This window comes from Myotis nattereri, assembly GCF_964212035.1.
Source record: "Myotis nattereri genome assembly, chromosome: 1".
Classification (NCBI taxonomy): domain Eukaryota; kingdom Metazoa; phylum Chordata; class Mammalia; order Chiroptera; family Vespertilionidae; genus Myotis; species Myotis nattereri.
The window spans coordinates 28,880,771-28,900,558 of NC_138075.1; the positions used below are offsets into that span (position 1 = coordinate 28,880,771).

General features: G+C 41.4%; 2 protein-coding genes and 1 pseudogene across 3 annotated transcripts in view; 2 read left to right on the forward strand and 1 right to left on the reverse strand.

The window, feature by feature from the left end:
• RAD51B (RAD51 paralog B) overlaps positions 1-6,295 on the reverse strand; it is a 521,923-nt gene extending 515,628 nt beyond the window's left edge. The window contains exons 1-3 of the mRNA XM_081088043.1: positions 6,258-6,295; positions 2,611-2,737; positions 1,351-1,464 (exon numbers count right to left, since the gene is read on the reverse strand). Coding sequence (XP_080944169.1) covers positions 1,351-1,464; positions 2,611-2,737; positions 6,258-6,271 — 255 coding nt within the window. The 5' untranslated portion in view covers positions 6,272-6,295. The remainder of the gene's footprint in view (positions 1-1,350; positions 1,465-2,610; positions 2,738-6,257) is intronic.
• Positions 6,296-7,420: 1,125 nt separating this feature from the next.
• ZFYVE26 (zinc finger FYVE-type containing 26) overlaps positions 7,421-19,788 on the forward strand; it is a 71,223-nt gene continuing 58,855 nt past the window's right edge. The window contains exons 1-8 of the mRNA XM_081088240.1: positions 7,421-7,477; positions 7,970-8,246; positions 9,770-9,848; positions 15,561-15,650; positions 17,606-18,128; positions 18,516-18,646; positions 19,220-19,384; positions 19,520-19,608. Of these exons, the coding sequence (XP_080944366.1) occupies positions 8,053-8,246; positions 9,770-9,848; positions 15,561-15,650; positions 17,606-18,128; positions 18,516-18,646; positions 19,220-19,384; positions 19,520-19,608 (1,271 nt within the window). The 5' untranslated portion in view covers positions 7,421-7,477; positions 7,970-8,052. The remainder of the gene's footprint in view (positions 7,478-7,969; positions 8,247-9,769; positions 9,849-15,560; positions 15,651-17,605; positions 18,129-18,515; positions 18,647-19,219; positions 19,385-19,519; positions 19,609-19,788) is intronic.
• LOC308526709 (putative ribosome biogenesis protein RLP24) lies at positions 10,099-15,119 on the forward strand (annotated as a pseudogene). Its single transcript has 2 exons — positions 10,099-10,149; positions 14,572-15,119. The product of its transcript is annotated as a putative ribosome biogenesis protein RLP24 (transcript).

Consider the following 19,788-nt stretch of genomic DNA (forward strand, 5'->3'; position numbering starts at 1 on the left):
GCAGGAACTTTATCAATCTTGTTCACTACAATAGCCCCGGTACCTGACAAAGTACCTGACACATGGCTGGACTCAATAAAGATTTGTGGAAAGAATAAATGACTGAATAAACAAATAGACAAAAAATATTTACTGAAGGAATGAACTAAGGCTAAGCCAGGACTCAAATCTAAAGAATGCTACCAGAGTGCATGTATAGCAAAAGAGAAAGATGAATTCCTGAACTGGCTTTTGGATGGTATCGAGATTGCAACTGAAGTTATGATGTAAGTGGAGGCTAAAGTGAATTTCTTGCTCATGCTCTCTTATTACTTAACTAGAAATAGACCATAGATATTGACTGAACACAATGAAAAATATCAAATTAAAAGGTTGGTGTTTTACAACATTTGAAATAGTAACAGGTTATTTTGAATCTAGTCGCAAAATCATCTCACTGTTTTAACTCTAACTTCTCTGCTAAAACAAAGTGAGCTGTCCAAAGCTAGAGATCACTGGCAAAGCTAATAGTAGGGCCAAACCCCAACTGTGATTCTAATTCTCCTTCTACCTGCTCTGCCTTTAAGGTATTTTCCTCAGATCACAAGCTAAAGTTGAACAAAAGAAAGTACTCTTTCCGTCCATTGTTTCACAAGTCTCAAATGACACTTCCTACTTTGTAGAATTGCACTTCTATTGCTCAGTTGTTACCAAATTTCAATATGAGAGAGTAAAATAAGTAATTTACAATCCACATAAATAAATACATTTGGAAATCACTGAACAGTCTTTTAGGCAACTCTTACTCTGGGAAAACAATATCGTCTCTACCATGCATAAACTTACAATTTGAAAAGCTAGTCATGTGACAGAAAATATGAAAAAAATAGTACAACCTGTTATAAAAGACTTTTACTCTTCTCAAGAGAGAGGATAAGTTTTTAAGTATTACTTATTTAATTAAGAAGCAAGTGCAAGTCTAATATGTATAGTAAGTGATGATGGTACAAGTATTAATAGAGATAGGGAAATCTATAATTAAAAGTATATTAAAATTTAACCATGAGGTCCAAAAATCCTACCCAAACAAACAAGAGAAAGATGACCTTTTGAAATACCACTTTTAGCTACAAAAAAAAACACTTTGTTGTCCCCTCATTCTGGTAATTAGGAACTATCTCCCATGAGCTTATAAACTACATAAATTTTCACATATGTTCTCATTAGAAGACTAACTCTGGTGTAAGAGTCAGTATTTTTGAGGTACTCATCTCTATTTTTGTTTTTGCCTCACCCCAAATAAGATTTTAAATGAGATGAAGAATAATATAATAAAAATAATAACCAAATCATAATTAAAATATAATATACCGTTTGCATCCGTGGGGCACAGGCCCTGCTGACCACACACAGAAGTTCATGGACACCTCGATAACTAAGGCCAGTGATCTTCATTAGCTCCAACGGGGAAAGACACAAAAAGTCCTAAAGAAAAAGGTGGACATATGTAATACTTTCAACAATAAAGATTTTTTTATAAAAAGTCCTAATGAGGCATAAAGAAAATATTTTAAACATATATGTAACAAAGATAATGGAATCAAAAGGAAAATTTCAAATGATACTGTCCATGTGTAGATAAAAGTGGAATTTATTGCAGATCAAAGATTTATGTGCTCCTTATAGTACTTCCCCTTTAAAATATGCCTTAACTAAAACGTATGATAGTCTTAACTTGTAATTATTCTATTTATTTGGCACATGCCAAAGGACTTGCTGAGTAACATCACATAGCAGCAGCATCCAACCATGTGTGTATGAACAATGCACTAGTACCTGAAAAGTTTGGGCACAAATATCCAGAAAGTGTCAGGTGGAAATGTGTTTCTTCCTAAGCTACATGAGATCATTCAGAGGAAGTATTTGATAATTGACAGGGAACAAAACTGACTATGAAATGAAATGTTAAATTTCATACTTTTAAGGGTGTTTCAAAATATGAACATGGGGACTACTAAATGTATAACAGAAGAACCAAAAAGATCTTTAACATACGGAGCAATATCTTACAATTACAACATATTCTGAAAGTCTGTCTTATTAAGGATTAAATCCTAATCTAAAACCTTAAATCTCATTTAACCCAAAAGAGATTTGCTTCACTATTTAGAGCTTAAAAATGCAACATCTTCTCTATGCATTTTCTCATTCCATCAATAGGAAAATGATCCTAACTATTAATTTCTCTTGCTTTCAAGAGGAATTATCCATTTTGAATACCATTTCCTCATTCGAGTCATATTTCTTGTGTAATTACAAAAATTTCTTTTAAGTAGGTGAAACTTCTCTAAAAGCCCAAATAAAGGCACAGGTGTACTTCACCTTATGCCATGAGCATCCTTCTCCCCAAAATGTAAAAATATTAAACCTGGATAAATGAAATCATACTTGGAAGCATAACCTAAATGGCTCACCATTTAAAATTAGTCTACAGAGAAACACCATCACTTATCCTTTTTATTCTATAAACCTAAGTTTTTACATTTCAGGTTTACTTAAGAGTTATTATGGTATACTTAAAATTAATTTGTACTTAATATTTCTCATTGAAAAAAATTAAATAAATTTTACCTGACAGGTAACAATCTGGTGTCTGTTCAGACGGTCACATAGCTCTTGTGATAAACCCACTCGTCTTAGTTTCTTGCTACCCATGACTCCAGATGTGGGGGGGGGGGGGGGGGTAGGGGAAACACACCTTTAAAAAAATTAGAAAATAGCATAAGCTATTATGGCTAGATGGCTACTTTCTAAAACACTCTACACAATAAAAAAAAATATATATTCAAATTTTTCCATGTGCATAGTGAAATATATAGTATTTAAAATATTACTGATAAAATAAAGGAAGGCATATATACACACAGAGAAGCATATACCAGTACACAGAGAAACAAGGCAAGATAAAAATATACAGTTCACACCATTCTTTGATAGTTATTACATGAATATAATAATACCACTTGACATTTGTAAAGCATCTTGAGATTTTTCAATGCATTTATAAATTTGGATGTATAAATAACCTTCAAGGCATATTTCAAAACCACTCCTAGAAAGTCTTTACTTTCATTGGATTGTAACAATAATAAATTAATTGAGCATCTACTATGCCAGGCACAGTTGCTATACATAAATTATCACATTTAATCTTCTCAACAGCCCTATAAGAAAGGTTATGGGCCCCATTTTTGCATATGAGAAAGCAAAAGCCTAGACAGTTTAGCTATTCTATTATCACCAGAAAAAGTAAATGATGGTTCCAGATTTCAAACCCAGGAAGTCTGACTCTGAGGTCTATCCTCCTAACCTTTGTACTCTACTGCAAGTCCATGATCATATTTAACTTCTTTTTCTATGAGTCTAAGCAAATCTTCTGAATCAAAGGAGATTTTATTACTCCAGGTGTTATTTACAAGCTGAATTGTTGTTTAGTATACTAGCTTCCCACATTCCCACACACTGTACTAGCTGACCACACTCCCATATATTAGGTGCTAGAATAGAATCACTGTGATTCCCTTAATAATGTATGCAAAGGAAAGGCTGTGTATCTCACTGAGATGGCAAAATAGTCTCGGGTTAGAATAGAAACAGGAAATCTTCATTGTTCCAGGGGATAAAGCAGTGTAATTATCATAAAAATAAAATTTTGAAACAAAAATATATACTGAGAATGTGGGTATTTCTTTTCAATACCATGACCCACATTTCTATCTAAATTCTCTGAAATAGACTCTCTGTGTATCAGATTAAATCTCTCTTTCTCTCTTTTCTCTCTCTCTCTCTCTCTCTCTCTCTCTCTCTCTCTCTCTCTCTCTCTCTCTCTCACACACACACACACACGTACCCTTTCCACAAACAGAATACATCCCTCTCGATTCTCTTAATGGGAACTTGTCAGTACTCATTTCTGTTTCCCCAGTAGGAATTTTACTAAGTGACATGTGCTATGTCATTGCCTAGTGTCTTTACAGATCAGGTAGTTTTGGGGAAGGACCCCATTTAGACTGATAAATTCAATAAAAAAGGAGGACAGTAAACCCCAAACTACCTGGACTTTAACAATGACCAGCTCCAGACCTGGCCAGTGTGGCTCTGTTGGGGATCCTGTGTTGTACTGAAGGGTTGCTGGTTCAATTTCTGGTCATGGCACATGCCTGGGTTTCAGGCTCGGTCCCTGGTGGAGGGTGTGCAGGAAGCAATCCATCAGTGTTTTATTATCTCATCAGTGGTTTTTTTCTCTCTCTCTTCCTCTCCCTTGCTCTCTAAAAATCAGTTTAAAATCTTAAAAAACACACACAGCCCTAGCCGTTTGGCTCAGTGGATAGAGCATCGACCTCTGGACCGAAGGGCCCCGGGTTCGATTCTTGTCAAGGGCACATGCCTGGGGTGCGGGCTCAATCCCCAATAGGGGCCTTGTAGGAGGCAGCCAATCAATGATTCTCTCTCATCATTGATGTTCCTATCTCTCTTCCTCTCTCTTCCTCTCTGAAATCAATAAAAATACTTAAACACACACACACACAAGAAAAAACAATGACCAACTCTGTTATCTCTGCCTTTATTAGGGCCACTCCCATCAGTTGCCTGGACTATTGCATGTTGCTTCTGGTCACTCACTGCCTCACACACACAAGCAAAATCCATTCATTTGCTCCTTTTACAGGCACTCTTTATTTTATTTTACTTCATTTTTGTAATCCTCACCCAAGGATATGTCTACTGATTTCTATAGAGAGGTGCAGAGAGAAACATCCATCCCCGCTCCAAAGCATACACACACACACACACACACGCATACACACACACACACACACACACACACACCAGGATTTGAACCCGGAGCCCTTTAGGTGCATGTGACCATGCTCCAACCAACTAAGCCACACACCAGGGCCACAGGCACTTTTTAAGCACACACTCTGCTAAGTTCTGGGATACAAGACTCATTTAAGCATATTCCCTCCCCTTTGGCAACTCACAGTAAAAAATGAAAAGAAATGTATACAAAAATCACTAGTCATGCAATAAGTATTGCCATTGGAATTTAAATGTGTTGTGGACAAGGAGGCACACCAAACTGGCCTGCAAAATAGCTTCCTAAAAAGTTGCTCCAATCCTGTAAAAGTGCCCATGGAACCATTAGCCTACAGGGTAAATTCCACAGGATTAAGACCTTTCATCAATAGATTCCTCCTTTCCCTCTCATTCCTACATCAGACTGCACGGCCCAAATCCTGACCTTCCTTGCAAAGTTACTTCACCTCCCACTGTCTTAGTTTATCCATCTGTAAAACGAGGGTAATTCAAGTATCTACTCCATAGGAATGTAATGAAGGTTAAAGGATTGCACATAATGCTCAAGGTTAACCATCACTATCCGTTTGTTCAGCAAAACATCATTTGCTCCCTCACATGACCAGCTCTCCAGCCACAACAGTATATTGGTAGGTTAGGCAATCATAGCCATCCTGCCTCCCTGACTTGCCTCCACAAAGCTTTAACCCAACTCAGCCTCTTCTTCTCCAATGTTCTCATCATTGTACATCTATTTGCCCGATAATTAAAGCTTTATTATGGCTTGCATGTTTGATTCTTCCTCCAGAGACTGTAAGTTCCTGCTCTGTATGTGTGTACATACGCCCAAGTGAACGGGAAATGGAAGATATTCAAGCCTGGAGATGGAATTCTCTCCTCATTGAAAGAACACTCCCCCTGTTAGATATTCAATGAAAACTGTGAAATAACAATAGCTAATATTTATTGAGCCCTTATTACGCCCACTACACTGTTCCAAGCGCTTCAGATGTTTTACCCCAGTTTACAGATGAAAGACACGGAGGCCCTGAGTTGAAAACGTCCGCATTCGAATCCAGGGATCTGACTCCAGATTCCACGCTATTATCTACCTGAAGACGGGCAGGCCCTCAACTTCCCCCAAACTTCCCGGAAGTAAAAGTGAGGGGTGGACATCATGAGGCAAAAACAACACCGCAGAATCCTCTAAAAAGAACTGTTTCAACAAGGCCCAGCTTCCTTGCAAACCTACAAAAGAAGCTCCCAGATCCGCGACAGGGTTCACGTTAGGATCCCTACCGACTGAAGGGGGCGTGCCCTGCACCCAAGAAAGATTCTCCAATATGAATACCACAGGTCCAGAGAAGGAGCGCACCCCGCTTCCCCACAACGGCCCCCAAGATGAAACTTTCCAGTACCGGGTCTGCAGCATCCAACTTTCAAAGTTTCCCCCACCCATCACTCAGTTCCCCGCGGAAAATGCTGCAAAGCAACAAGCTAAGCGCTGGTTGGGTCGTCGTCCTGGAAACTATCCAATCAGAGGCAGGCAGAGCCAGGTCGGCTCCGCGGCTTGCTGGGAGTTGTAGTTCACACTCGGAAATAAATTTGCCAGTTTCTCAGTCTAGTAGTAATTATCAAAATGCAGTGGAGGAACATAAGCAAAGAGTGTATGAAACCAGGATAAACCTTGCTAGATGTTTTCTTTATTTTGTCACTACATTGAAAAATTGCTTAATGGATCCGAGACTAGGATAGTTTTCGGGAAATCCGTCTATCATAAGAGAGGTTTTGGAAGAAGCTTTCGGTTTGTTTTGGCTTGCTTTTTTCATCACCCTTTGGTAGTGATTATAGATTGGGCAATGCTAAATAAAATTGCTCCAGCCGTTACTTCCTCAAGTTCCGATTATTTCATCTGCGAAGAACTTTTGCTCATGCTTTGCATGCCTCTATTTTATAATGTAGCCCATTTTACCCTAATTATTGCCCTGCGCCCCTCACTAAACTGAGCTCCCTGAGGACCGGGACCACAATTTGTTCCGCTTCGAAAGGCTAGCACACCGCTCAGTTAACGGTTGTCGGGTAAATGAGCAAATAAATGAATAGAGTTAAACGGAAGAAAATGGGACTTCGGAACGCAGGGTTCTGGGATTATAAATGAGCCCGAGTATACAGAATAAAAATGGAGGGGGATTGATTCTGGTCTCGCTCTGGATAACCCCCCAAGGCTTGGCAAAGCACTGATTGGAGCTCAGTAACCGCTGACTTCAACCGCTAGGGAGAAAAGAGGGCGGCAGAACAAAATCAAGGAAGAGAGCTGTTTCTGCCGCCCGCTTCGCCGAACGCAGAACGGAAGGCGTCGCGCAGAGGAATTGTCAAAACTAAAAGGAATGTTCCTTAGCCAGATGGCCGAGGGACTCTCCCCCAGCCTCCGAGCTTCCTAGTTCCTAGAGGTGGCATCACGTGACCCAAACAAGTATGGCGCTTTATTTGCATCTTCCCTCCATTGGCCAATAGGAGTGGCCTCCGTCCACCGTCAGCCCCCGCCACCCGCCTTGCGAGCTCCACATGGGACCTGTCACCTGACTCGACTGAAACATGGCTGCGCGGGGGGCACTGTCGCTGTGGGCACCGGGAGCAGGTGAGTGTGAGGCGCCCCAGAGAAGGCGGGAGCGCTCTCCAACACCCCTGCAGGGGGCGTCCCTGCGCCCCAACCCCACCGCCCTCCAGGTCGGGCACCGAGTCACCTCGGGACCCTCAATCCGCTGCCTCACTGGAGGGCTCCAACTAGGGAGGGTCCTGCTGAATTTCCCATCCTTAGGGGGCGACCACCTGGGGCTTGGGAGCCGGACTGCGAATAAAGTTCCGGAGGGGCTGCGAACGTGGAGTTCAGGGGCTGCGCCTCCGACTGATAGGATCGTTCATATTAATTGAATGTCAGATGCTCGTAGAGAGATGAGATCCGACCCTTGGGGAAAGGTGTAACTTCTCAAAGACGGCAGGAACATGTCAAAGCCATCTTACCATGATGATGAGGAAAGTCAACCCCGCCTTCCCCGTCGGGCTGGTAGTTACTAATTGTCTAAATACAACGCCGTCCGTTTCCCCTCACTCTGGTGTGTACTGTCCATAGGAGGTGATCCACGGAGGAGAAAATTGACCATGTGTTCTGCGTAATTCATCCCTTCCTGTCTCCCTGCACTCTGTGCTGGGAAAATGCATCATCCGTTTGGAAAAGAGGAAACCGCTTCCCAGAGGGAGCTGTTTGGGTTTTTCTGTGAGTGCCTGCAGCGAGGAGAGTGGGAGCTGGCACAGGCCTGTGTGCCTCAGCTACACGCGGCGCAAGGGGACATTCCCAAGCAGGTGGAGGACATTCTACGGGCGCTGGTGGCGTGTCCCCATCAGCTGAGGTAAGGGATCCGAGTCCTGGCAGGCAGTCACGGGGCAGGGGACACAAGAGTCAGTGTTTGGGCTCCGGTCCATGAGCCTCACTCCGCTACTCCCTGAAGAATTAGCAGAGGGGGAGTGTATTTCACATGCTCTGAAATTTTACCTCTGTAATACTTACCTATCACCTAATTAATATTGGCTTTGAATTAGCACTTGGAACTGTGTTTAAGCCTGGTCAGCAAATTATGTATGGAACCACCTTTTCTTGTTTATTATCATTAAAGTAGATGGTGGGGCTGCATTGAAAAGCATTTTCTCTGCCTCCAAAAACAAACAAACGCTACTCTCTTCTGACTTATGAAATTGAAGTGAATTCACTTCAGAACTACTGGAAGTGAATTCACTTAAAGCTTTTTTTTTTTTTAATAATTATACTCCCAAGAAGTGCAAAAATAATACAAAAAGTACCCTTTCAATAGATTCCCCCAGTTGTGACATCTCATAATAGTATAATAGCAAAACCAGGAAATTAATACAGGCAATTACTGTTAACTAGATTATTCCGTTTTCACCAGGATTTAATCTGGGTTCATTTTTCTGTGTGTAGTTCTATGCAGCTTTATTCATGTGTATATTCATGTCAAGATACACAACTATCTCATCACCACAAAAGAATTCCCTTACTTCCTGTAGTCAAAATACACAACTGTTTCATCATACCTCTCTGTATTTTGATCTCTCCTTGCCCCCTGACAACCACTGTTATCTATCTAAATATTTAATGAAATTCTTTCTGACAGTGCTAATAACTAATGGTATAGGAATTAAATGTACTATTCAGTTTCTCCCTCAATTTTCATTACTTTGGCAATTACGTTATGTTGTTTAAGTACTGTATTAACATACAGGGTAGGGCAAAAGTAGGTTTATAGTTGTAAGTATGTGAAACAGAGTCTATTCCCATATTATTTATTAATTATTATATTATTTTCCATATGAACAACTGTAAGCCTACCTTTGTCCCACCCTGTATAGAGTGGAGACTTAGGGGACTTTTCTTCCTTTATTTTTTCCCCCTTAAATTTGTGTTCCAGCCTGTTACTAATTTATATTACTAACTTCAAAGAAAGGCTTACGAATTCCTATAACCCTCTTTTTGGTGTAGAGTTAAAAATAAATTTTTGTCAAGTTCCTTTTTTCTTTAAGACTACTTGATTCAGTTTCTATTTTCAAGAATATACTTTAGATAGCTTTGCTTTTATGGTTTTCTATGTAATATTTTGTTTAAAAATAATAAAGACTAGATAGGGAGGTGGAGGTAGGATTAAGACCTTTTTTTTTCTTTTTTATGAAAGCTGCTAGCTCTATTCTGATTCTAGTTTTATTGATCTGTCATGTACATTTGAAACTTTTCTCATTAGAACATCTTGCCTGTTCAGGTTGAAAATAGACTGAGCATTGAAATCTAAATCTTGGATGGCAAAAGAGGAAAACGTCAGTAGAAATTCTTTGTTTAGGAGTTCTTTCTCTCTACATTTTTCAGATGTGGACCAGACATCAACCCTCAAAGATTAGCCTGGGTCTGGCTTCTTGTACTGGAGAAGTGGTTTGCCCAAGAAAAAGTAAGTAGGTTTCTATTTCAAATTTTCTCCTGAGGCCGAGACAGGGAACAGTTTGGCAGTAGTTATGAGATTTCCCCTCTGACTGTTACTTCCTTTATTATGAGGTTTGTAACATCCTCTCTCGGTACTGATAGTGAGAATGGCTCACATTTTTATTGATGTCTTCTTAACCAAATTCATTCATTAATTCACTAACATAACATTAGTATGTAATACCATTTGAGGTGATACCATTCTGCTAAATACCATCATGAGAGCTGTGCCTGAACAGAGCTTTGCAGATCTTAGTGAGAGTGACAAGGTAGGGAGTAGGGAGTGACATATGACTCTCGTAATACCCAAGTAATGGAGAATGGGCTGGGCTGAAACTTGTTTGTTCTTCCAAAAATCTCATTTTCACTAGTCCAGTGCAGTGAAATCTTGTAGATTTAAACCTCATTAATTAATAAGTTAGTAATGAACATGAATTGAATGATAACTTACCAAATATAAAAACAAAGTGAGCAAATTAATCCTGAAGAAATTGTGAGGAAGTGCTTTTTTTTTCCCCCAAAAGAAAAATTGCCATGAAAAGCCTTTTTATTTTTTTAACTTTAACTTTATTGGTTTTAGAGGAAGGGAGAGGGAGAAGGGGGGGGGGGGCGGAGGGAGAGAAGGAGAGAGAGAGAGGAGAGATATCAATTGGTTGCCTCCAGTACACCCTGACTGGTGATGGGAACTGCAACCTGAGTATATTCCCTGACCAGGAATCGAACCCGCCACCTTCTGGTGTACCATACTACACTCTAACCAACTGAGCCACTCTGGCCAGAGCAAAAAGACTTTTTAGAAGTATGTGATAGTTATCAGAAATTGATATCCATGAGAGTCAACCTTGGACCTAGGAATCAACCTTGGAATTCAGTCCATTCTCATGGAAAGATTAACAATCTTGCTGCCCAAACAATGGAGTCCCACCCCAACCTCCTACTTCCCCATGCCTTTAATTCCTACTTCCCCATACCGATAACCCATATTTTCCTGTGTAATCGTTGTCCTACTATATATAAGCAGATGGCTTATGGGGGGCTGCAAAGCAGATTTTGTGGATGACCTGCTGCTCTCCCATACTGCTGTCAGTATTGGAATAAACGTCCATATATGATTCAAAAAAAAGAAAGAAATTTATATCCATTAAAGGTATTGCTCTGAGGCAATTTTTATTAAACCTCAGACTTTAAGATTTAAGTGAGGAACCTCTGATTCAGAAGAGAAATGACTGGCCCAAGGTCATACCAATAACTGGCAAAATTAGAGGTGGAACCAAGATCTTCTGACTTTGAATTCCCATTCCTCTGCTTTTTCCACCTCAGTATTAGTTTTAGCCTTCATGGACTTAAAAGTAGGAAACTAAAAGTTCTATTTTATAAATATCTATAATTTAACCTAATTTTCTTCTTTACTCCCATCAGTCATCATAATTTTGTCTTTAGTTCCAGTTGTGCTTGGCCCCTACCCTTCTCTCCACAGAGCTGTCAAAAGTAACAGAAATTACTAATCAATATGTATAAAAGGCTAATATGCTAAGTATCCCTCCACCTGGCTGACTGGTCGCTATGATGCGTACTGACCACCAGGAGGCAGATGCTCAACACAGGAGCTGCCGAGCTGCAGTGACTTGGCAGCTGCGGTTCTCAAGTGATGCACCCTGAAACCAGAGAGGAAGGAGCCCGATTCCTCATGGGGCCGTGCAATTCTACCTTTAGCTGTGGGTTATGTTGTTGCTGGGGCACTGTCGGCCCCAAATCTGGTTTACTGCACACTTGCATTTGTGTTCCACACCCTGTACAACAGCAACTTTGCAGAGTGCCCTCTCTCACTCCGGGACCCCTCGGGATGTCAGAGAGCCTGTTTCAGCCCGATCCCCGTAGGCCAGGCCGAGGGACCCCACCTGCTGGAGGGACCCCGCTCACTCCGCAGGGGCCGGGGAGGGACCATGAGAGGTTGGCTCCAGGGCATGTCCAGCCCATCTCACCCAGTCCTGCCCCACCAGCCACCTTCTAATTAATTTCCTTTCAATGTGCACGAATCTGTGCACCGGGTCACTAGTCTAAATATATTTCTTATTCAGGCATTTGCCAATTGTCTGCAAAAAGAAATGATGAAAAAACTAGGAGGAAAGAAAGAACCAAAATTGAAAAGTAACCCCAGGATAATTAAGAGTTGACTATAGCTTCAGATTTAAAAGAGAAAAACTTGAGCTAAAATATTTAATAGTGGCTTCAAAGAGAGAAGAAAAAATGTTTTATTGTTACTAAGGATATTTCCAGTACAAACATGGAATTTATCAACCAGATGATTTTTACTCTCACTGAAGGGCATTTGCTTACTTTATGGCTGATTGGTTGCTTATTTTATGGGCACTTGGCTCAACCAGGTCAGGTGGTGGATTTAACTTCCCTGACTCGTTAGCACAGACTATGAGTTGTTCTTGCTTTTGCCAGCACCAAAGTTCCTTCAGTCTATAAGGCTCCAATGCCTCAGTTATTTAAGAAGTTGTAGGACTTCTAAACTTCAAACAAGGACCTCAGAGAATTTTAAAAGTTTATACAAGGACTAAGATTTCAAGTGAATTCTTGGAGTAGTTCTCCAAAGCCATTCATTATCCTGGAGTGGCGTTCATCTTCCAGGCACTAGCTGGCTGCCTATCCTTTTGCAGTCTCCCACCTTCTGCCGAAAGCTTCCTTTGTAATTATTAGTGGAAACGATGATTCCATTTTCCCTTTCCTTTATATCTTGTAGTGATTTATCTCTACATGAGTAACTGCAGAAATGTTCACCGCCATGCTGCTTCTAATAGGGGAAAGCTGAAAACAACTCCCATGTCCACAGTGCAGCATGGACTCATCTATTTGTAAATGCCATTATGAAAAGTGGGTGCTAAATGAATTTCAGTGACATGGGGAAAATGTTCATGTTCTGCCATGTGAAAAAAAAGTTTAGAAAACAGTAGATTTGGTATGCATGCATTGATGCATGGTCTGAATGCCCTTACACCACAGTATTAATCGTTCTTTTAAATGGAAAGATTCTGGGTGAGGGGTGGTTTCATTTGCCTATTTGTATATTCTAATTTTTCTACACTGAACATTCTTTGCTTTTATAGTAAGAAAATCTCTGCTTAGAAACATGGAACAAATCCTTGCTTGTTTTAGGAATGTTAGTCATTTATGGCCATGCATACGCATAATATAATGTCACCAGTGAAATAAAATATAAACTAATTAGAATTCTAGATTAAAGTTCTAAAATCTTAACCAGGCTTTGTACTTTTATTAAGGGCTTCTGTCTAGACATCTTACCTGTTCCTTTCCTTTAGTCCTCAATAGAAGCACTAATCTTTGCTTCCGGCATGAATTTTCTCCAACTTCCAATCACTAGTGTTATACAAGCATTCAGATGGTGTAGGTGCGTTAGAGAAGGGTGTGGTAAGAAGAAATAGGAATTTTTAACCAAGAACATGCCAGATCATGTTAGCCTCTGATGTGATTTATGAATGGCATTAATAGAATAAGTGTGATCTTGTGTTGTAAACTCCCTTCACACACAACCTGCAAGTACTTCTTGCCTTGAGATAGGGGACCTTTCCATAAAACCCAGCTTCTGGAAGCTTTAACCAGCTGCATGATTTACAGGTGTCTCTGATATAGAGTTGTGTTTGTCAAGATTATTCCTGCGCTTGATCTATTTGTATTTGTGTCTGGAGAAAAGGTGACTATAGTTTGTTTTAAGAACCTGGTGAAGGGAAGTAATTGTGAAACAAGTTGGTCGTGAAAAAGGCAGAGGCTTTCTCTTCCTTTATACATGGCAAGTGTCATTAGCAAACACTGGGGAAACTTTTTCCTTTTCATGCTTGAAGCAATTGGAAAGTACTTCCTAACCACTTCATCTTTAGTAAAGATTATTTTTAAAAATATCTACTTATCCCACAGGTTTGTTTGATTTAGACATTAAATGAGATTTTTTAAAACATAGCACACAGTACCTGGCACATAATAAGCGTTTAATAAACATTAGATCCTTTCTGTTTACTTTTGTTTTCCAACTTATAATAATACCACATCAAGGATTTGGACCAAAGAGGATAATGTGGCTCACACCTTCGCAGGCTTACTCATAACTGGGTGTTTTGGTCACTGCAAGGGAGGTTTGTTTTTTGTTTTTTGAATCTTTATTGTTGAAAGTATTGCATTTGTCCCCTATTCCCCTATTTCCCCTCATTGACCTCTTCTAGCCCACCCTCGTCCCCCTCCCCAGGCCTTCACCACCCTATTGTCTGTGTCCATGGGTTATGCGTATATGCATACAAGTTCTTAGGTTGATCTCTTCCCACCCACCCACCCTCACCTTCCCTCTGAGATTCCATAGTCTGTTCCATGCTTCTATGTCTCTGGATCTATTTTGTTCATTAGTTTATTTTGTTCATTAGATTCCACATATGAGTGAGATCATGTGATGCTTGTCTTTTTCCAACTGGCTTGTTTTGCTTAGCATAATACTCTCCAGGTCCCCAAGGGAGGTTCTTGGAGAAGGACTTCAAATGACAGAAAAAGTCCTATGAAATGAGAAAACCTTGGAGTTTGAGGCTGACCAGTGTGAGATTTAAGTGATAGTATTTAAGAGGGGTATGCATCCAAGTTTAGCTGTTTTGTTTATAAAGAAAAGTATCTCAACACATTTCTAGGAGTTTAATGATTATCTTAGAGAAACAGCAGAAATAAGAGTAACTGGGGAGATCAAGAAGTGTTATTTCTGTTTCGGGCTCATATACCCTGGCCACGTATGATGTTCATCTAAAACAATTGCAAGGTGTTCAGGTTCTGTAAATCCAAGTGTCATAAAAACTTTAAAAAGAAGCTTAATCCTTATAAGGTCAGGTGGACTAAAGCATTCCGTAAAGCAGCAGGTAAAGAGCTTACAGTGGATAATCCATTTGAATTTGAAAAATGTGGAAATGAACCTGTCAGTAGCCACGAGAGCTGTGGAATGAAATGATTACTGCCCTGAAGGGAGTCGAAGAGATCAAATAGAGACATCATGCAACTTTTATAATGCATAGGTTGAAGAAAAATAAAGAACTACAGAAAGCTCAGGACATCAAAAAGTCAAGCAAAACGTGTATCTCATCCAGGCTCCTTCTGCTTGCAAAGGAAAGCAGCTGGCAGCACAGTGGTACAGAAACTGCAAGAGGATGTGGACATGGGAGTTGTTTCTCACAGTCTTACTGTTTAACCATTTCTATGAGCACATTGGAGAATCTCCATTAGAGATTTAGAACCTCTAAGTTATTGATTTATTTTTTTACATAAGGTGACTCAACTAAAAAGGTGACTAAAAGCACATCTCTTCTACATTAGTATCTGCAAAACATCAGATTTTATGGATGCTAGATTGCATTTCCATGTTAAACCTTCACTGATATATGTATGTATGTAAATCATGAAAATTCTATAAAGACAAAGTGAATTTTGGACAGAAAATGATCATGCCACTTGGACAATGGCATCAAGTAGTCTTTATGCAATAACCAGTGACAAAAATGCATGGCTAGTGATAAATAAAATAAAATTTTCTTTCAGTAAAAAAAAAAAAAGTCACTGGAGAGAAGTATTTATAATTTATTAACTAAAACATATGCCTAATCACTGTGCTTATGTCTTATGATTTTTCTAGAAGTTACTCCCAGCTGTTTTCCGGAGAAAGCTAGAATTTCTTTTATTATCGGAAGACCTTCAAGGTAACATTCCAGAGGACATCCTCAAGGTGAGAGAGGGGTTGGGAGTCGTCTGCCCAGAGTCACAGTTACCAACCAGTTCAGCTTCCAGGGATCCAGTGGAGATAGGTCCCCTAGATCAGGGGTCCTCAAACTTTTTAAACGGGGCCAGTTCACTGTCCCTCAGACCGTTGGAGGGCCGGACTATAGTTTAAAAAAAAACTATGAACAAATTCCTATGCACACTGCACATATCTTATTTTGAAGTAAAAAACAAAACGGGAACAAATACAATATTTGTATTTGCATGTGGCCTGCGGGCCATAGTTTAAGGACCCCTGCCCTAGATGCTGGCTGTGTACTCTGGTCTCACGCAAGACCGGGTTAGATAGAGGCCCCTCTGAGGGGAGTTTAAAATTACGGTAAACTTAACTGATTTTAGAATTCTCAGAGGTGTATTATCCAGAAGTACTAAGTACAACTATAGATTAAAGTTTTTTTTCATTTCATGTAAAAGGAATACATAACTTGGATTTAAACTAGGTATTTGAATTTTCCACCAGTATATGACAGGAAATGTGAAGGGAAACAGGAACTAGTATTTGTTGAATACATGGTTCTGTAAGAGCTACACTGAATGTGTTAGAGTTAACAACAATCTTCTGGGGCTAGATTCAAACGAAGACTTTTTGTTTTGTTTTGTTTATTGATTTTAGAAAGAGAGAAGAAGGGTGAGAGAGAGAAAGGAACATCTATTTGTTGTTCCACTTATTTAGGCATTCATTGGTTGATTTTTGTATATGTCCTGACTGGAGATTGAACCTACAACCTTGGCATATCAAGATGACACTCTAACCAACTGAGCCACCAGGCCAAGGCTAAACTATAAGTCTTACCTAGATCTATACTCACGTGCCTGAGGTATGCTCTGAGGCTCAGTACTTATTTTCTTCATCACTCTACCATGAGCTAATACAGGCATATTAGCTGTAGGATTTAAAGTACATCCTTTCACTTATATTAAGTCAAGGACTCATGGTTCTGTTCCCATCTTGGAGGCAGTTCATGAAGAAGCATCCCTGAGTACCGTACATAGGCATGGTATTAAAGCACCCCCTCTTCTCTCTCTGCGCCCACTCTACAAACAAATTATAGGCTATAGAACAAGCATGTCGAATATGCGGCCTGCAGGCCACGAGTTTGACATGCTTGCTATAGAGGTTCTTGCCTTTAAGGGCTTAGTCTAGTCAGGGAGGAGAGACTAATAGACACTTGAGACAGTTATAAACCATGGGGTACTAATTGTGAGTACGTTGAAGGCCCAGTAAAAAGGGAGAGTTGTGTGGGATGGACGTATTAGGACTACGATTTAGATCAAAGATTAAAAACTGACACATAATGTTCTTTTTTATTATTTTATTTATTTTTTCATTGATTTTTAGAGAGAAAGCAGGGAGAGGGAGAGAGAGAGAGACAGAGAGGGAGAGAGAGAAATATCAATGCGAGAGAAACATTGATCGTTTGCCTCCAGTATGCACCCTGACCGGGAATCCAAACTGCTACCTTTTGGTTCACAGAACGAAGCTCCAACCAACTGAGCCACACAGTCCAGGGTGTGTAATGTTCTTTTAAAAATTGAATTTAAATGCCTTGAGTTCGACCTAGTGTCATATGCATTTGTTACTTGCTTGGCAGTGCACATTTTGGAGGCAGTAAGAGGGGCAAGCGTGAGCATGGAGGACTTGGGCAATTGACTTCATCTCTTTGCCTCAATCTCCTCATTTGTAAAATGGGGACAATAGTAGTGTCTTCCTCGTAAGGTTTATTTTTCTGTGTAAAGGGCCTGGCACGTAGTAACTACTACAGAAGCGTTTGCTACTGCTACTGTTTTAGACACACACTCACACACATACGCATATGCACTGAAAAGAGAAAACATAAAGGCATACAGGTGATAACATTCTAGACATCTCAGCATGCATCCCTCTCTTCATCCTCTATTTAGGAACTGTATGAGGCTTTATCACAAGACACCGCAGACCCTGTGCTTGACGAAAATCGAAGGCCGGAGAGCCGGGCCCTTCGGCTCAGCTCGGAAGCTGTCTCTGTGCTCCTGGATCTTCTGAGCCAGGCTCCCCAGCCCGCGCAGGCCCTGCTGGAGCTTCTGCTTAGGGAAGACGATGGCCCCGGCCCTGGTGACTGGCTTCTGCAGAAGGCACTGGTGGACCTCATTCGAAAGGCACTGCGAGCTTTGCAGGACGCTGCCCCTGGGTCCCCGGGGAGCGTGGAGGCCATCCACGGAGCCCTTCGGACTCTGCGTTGCCCTGCAGAGCCGCCGGGGGCTGAGCTGCGTCTCCTGTGTGAGGAGCTACTGGAGGCCTGCAGGACTGAAGGGAGCCCCCTGCGGGAGGAGCGGCTGCTCAGCTGCCTGCTGCACAAGGCCGGCCGGGGCCTGCTCTCCCTGTACGGCCATGCCTATGCAGAGAGGGCCGCAGTGAAGCCACTGAAGGCCTCCTCGTCGGGAGAAGGTGTGTTCCCTTTGCTGCTCTCCTGTGTGCTGGAAATCCCACTGTGCCCGGCCTCTCTCGAGTTCCTCTCGGCTGGGCCTTACACGTTGCTCAGAGAGTCCAATAGGAGAGGCTACGTACAAAAGGGGGAGGCATTTTCTTAAAAGCACAGATCTTATAGTCTAGGATGGAGGAGGTGATGGGAAAAAAAAACTAAGTAATAACAATAGCAGCAAAGAGCTTTTCAGAAGCTACTGAGAGAAGGAACGGGCCTCTAATATAGAAGTATAGGAAGCCTGGTTTAAGTTTTTAAAAGAGTGAACTCTAGCAGTTGGTGTTTCCAGTGGACTTTAGCTTAGGAAAGAAGAGCTCTGGTTCCCCAGTAACCCTGTCCGGTTTGATTTCCAGTCTCACCGGATCATCTAGATCCCGAGCGGGCAATGCTCGCCTTGTTCTCCAATCCCGACTCAGCCGAGGCTTGGAAACTGGCCTATTTCTACTGCCTGAGCAACAGCAAGCACTTCCTCGAGCAGATCCTGGTAGGTCAGACATAAATGTTTTCCATCACAGAGGTACCCAAGGGACTCCACAGGCTTTTCCATTCCTCATTTCTCTCCCACTCATTTACCCAACACAGCAGTCTAATCAGTGGTGAGGCATTGGGTTCTGTCCATCCCATAGTCCCGGGGGAAGAAGTCTTCGAGAACCAGCGTCATTCGTAATTAGACCTGCAGTCATTTGACATCAGTCCTTTGGCAGGAACTACAATGTTGGATTCTTGTAAGCTTTCTGGAGGGTGCAGGGAAGAAAAGACAGTGGTAACAGTGTATTGTCTAGCTGACAGGAATTTAATTACTCTAAATTTCTCCCAGATTGCTACTGAGCTTCAGTGTATTTCAATAGATATTTGTTAACCTCATCCTGTGTGCCCTGTACTGTGGAAGTCAGTGCCTGCCTTCAAAGAGCTTATGGTCTAGAGTTTTTTGGACCTTTTTTATTCAAGTGGCCTCTTCTGTCATTGCCAGAAATCTCCCTGCTGTGCCCAAAAGCTTCTTCCCCTAATGAGCAGCAAGTCCACGTAACTGCCTATAGCAGCCTCCTTTGACTTACAGGTGACAGCACTAACGCTGTTGAAAGAGGAAGACTTCCCAAGCCTTGGCTGCCTCCTGGATAGAGAATTCAGGCCTCTCCGTCGACTGCTTGTGCTCCTGGGCTGGACACACTGCCAGAGCCTCGCATCAGCCAGGAGGTTGCTGCAGACACTCCACAGGACCCAGGTAACTGACTCTGCAGCCTGGGCTGCTCAGAAGTGAGTGCTGTGGGACTTCCGGCTGAGGCAGAATGCGAGGTCCTGAAGTTCATTACAGCCTCTGACCCCAGATATGCCATCTCTTTCTTCTATGTCCGTACAGGACCAGGGTGGCGATAAGCTCCTCAGGGATGCCTGCGATGGGCTGTGGGCTCACCTGGAGGTCCTGGAGTGGTGTGTACAGCAGAGCAGGTACAGCCCTGTGTAGTCTTCCCACCATTGGGCACACTTGATCCTGTGTTCTGTGCATGTGACCATTTCAAGACATCGTCCACACAACTGTTTTGACTTGACAATGTTGACCAGCAACTCATAATTATTCCAACTATTAACCCAGGAAAGAAACATAAGTAGTAATTATTTTCACTATAG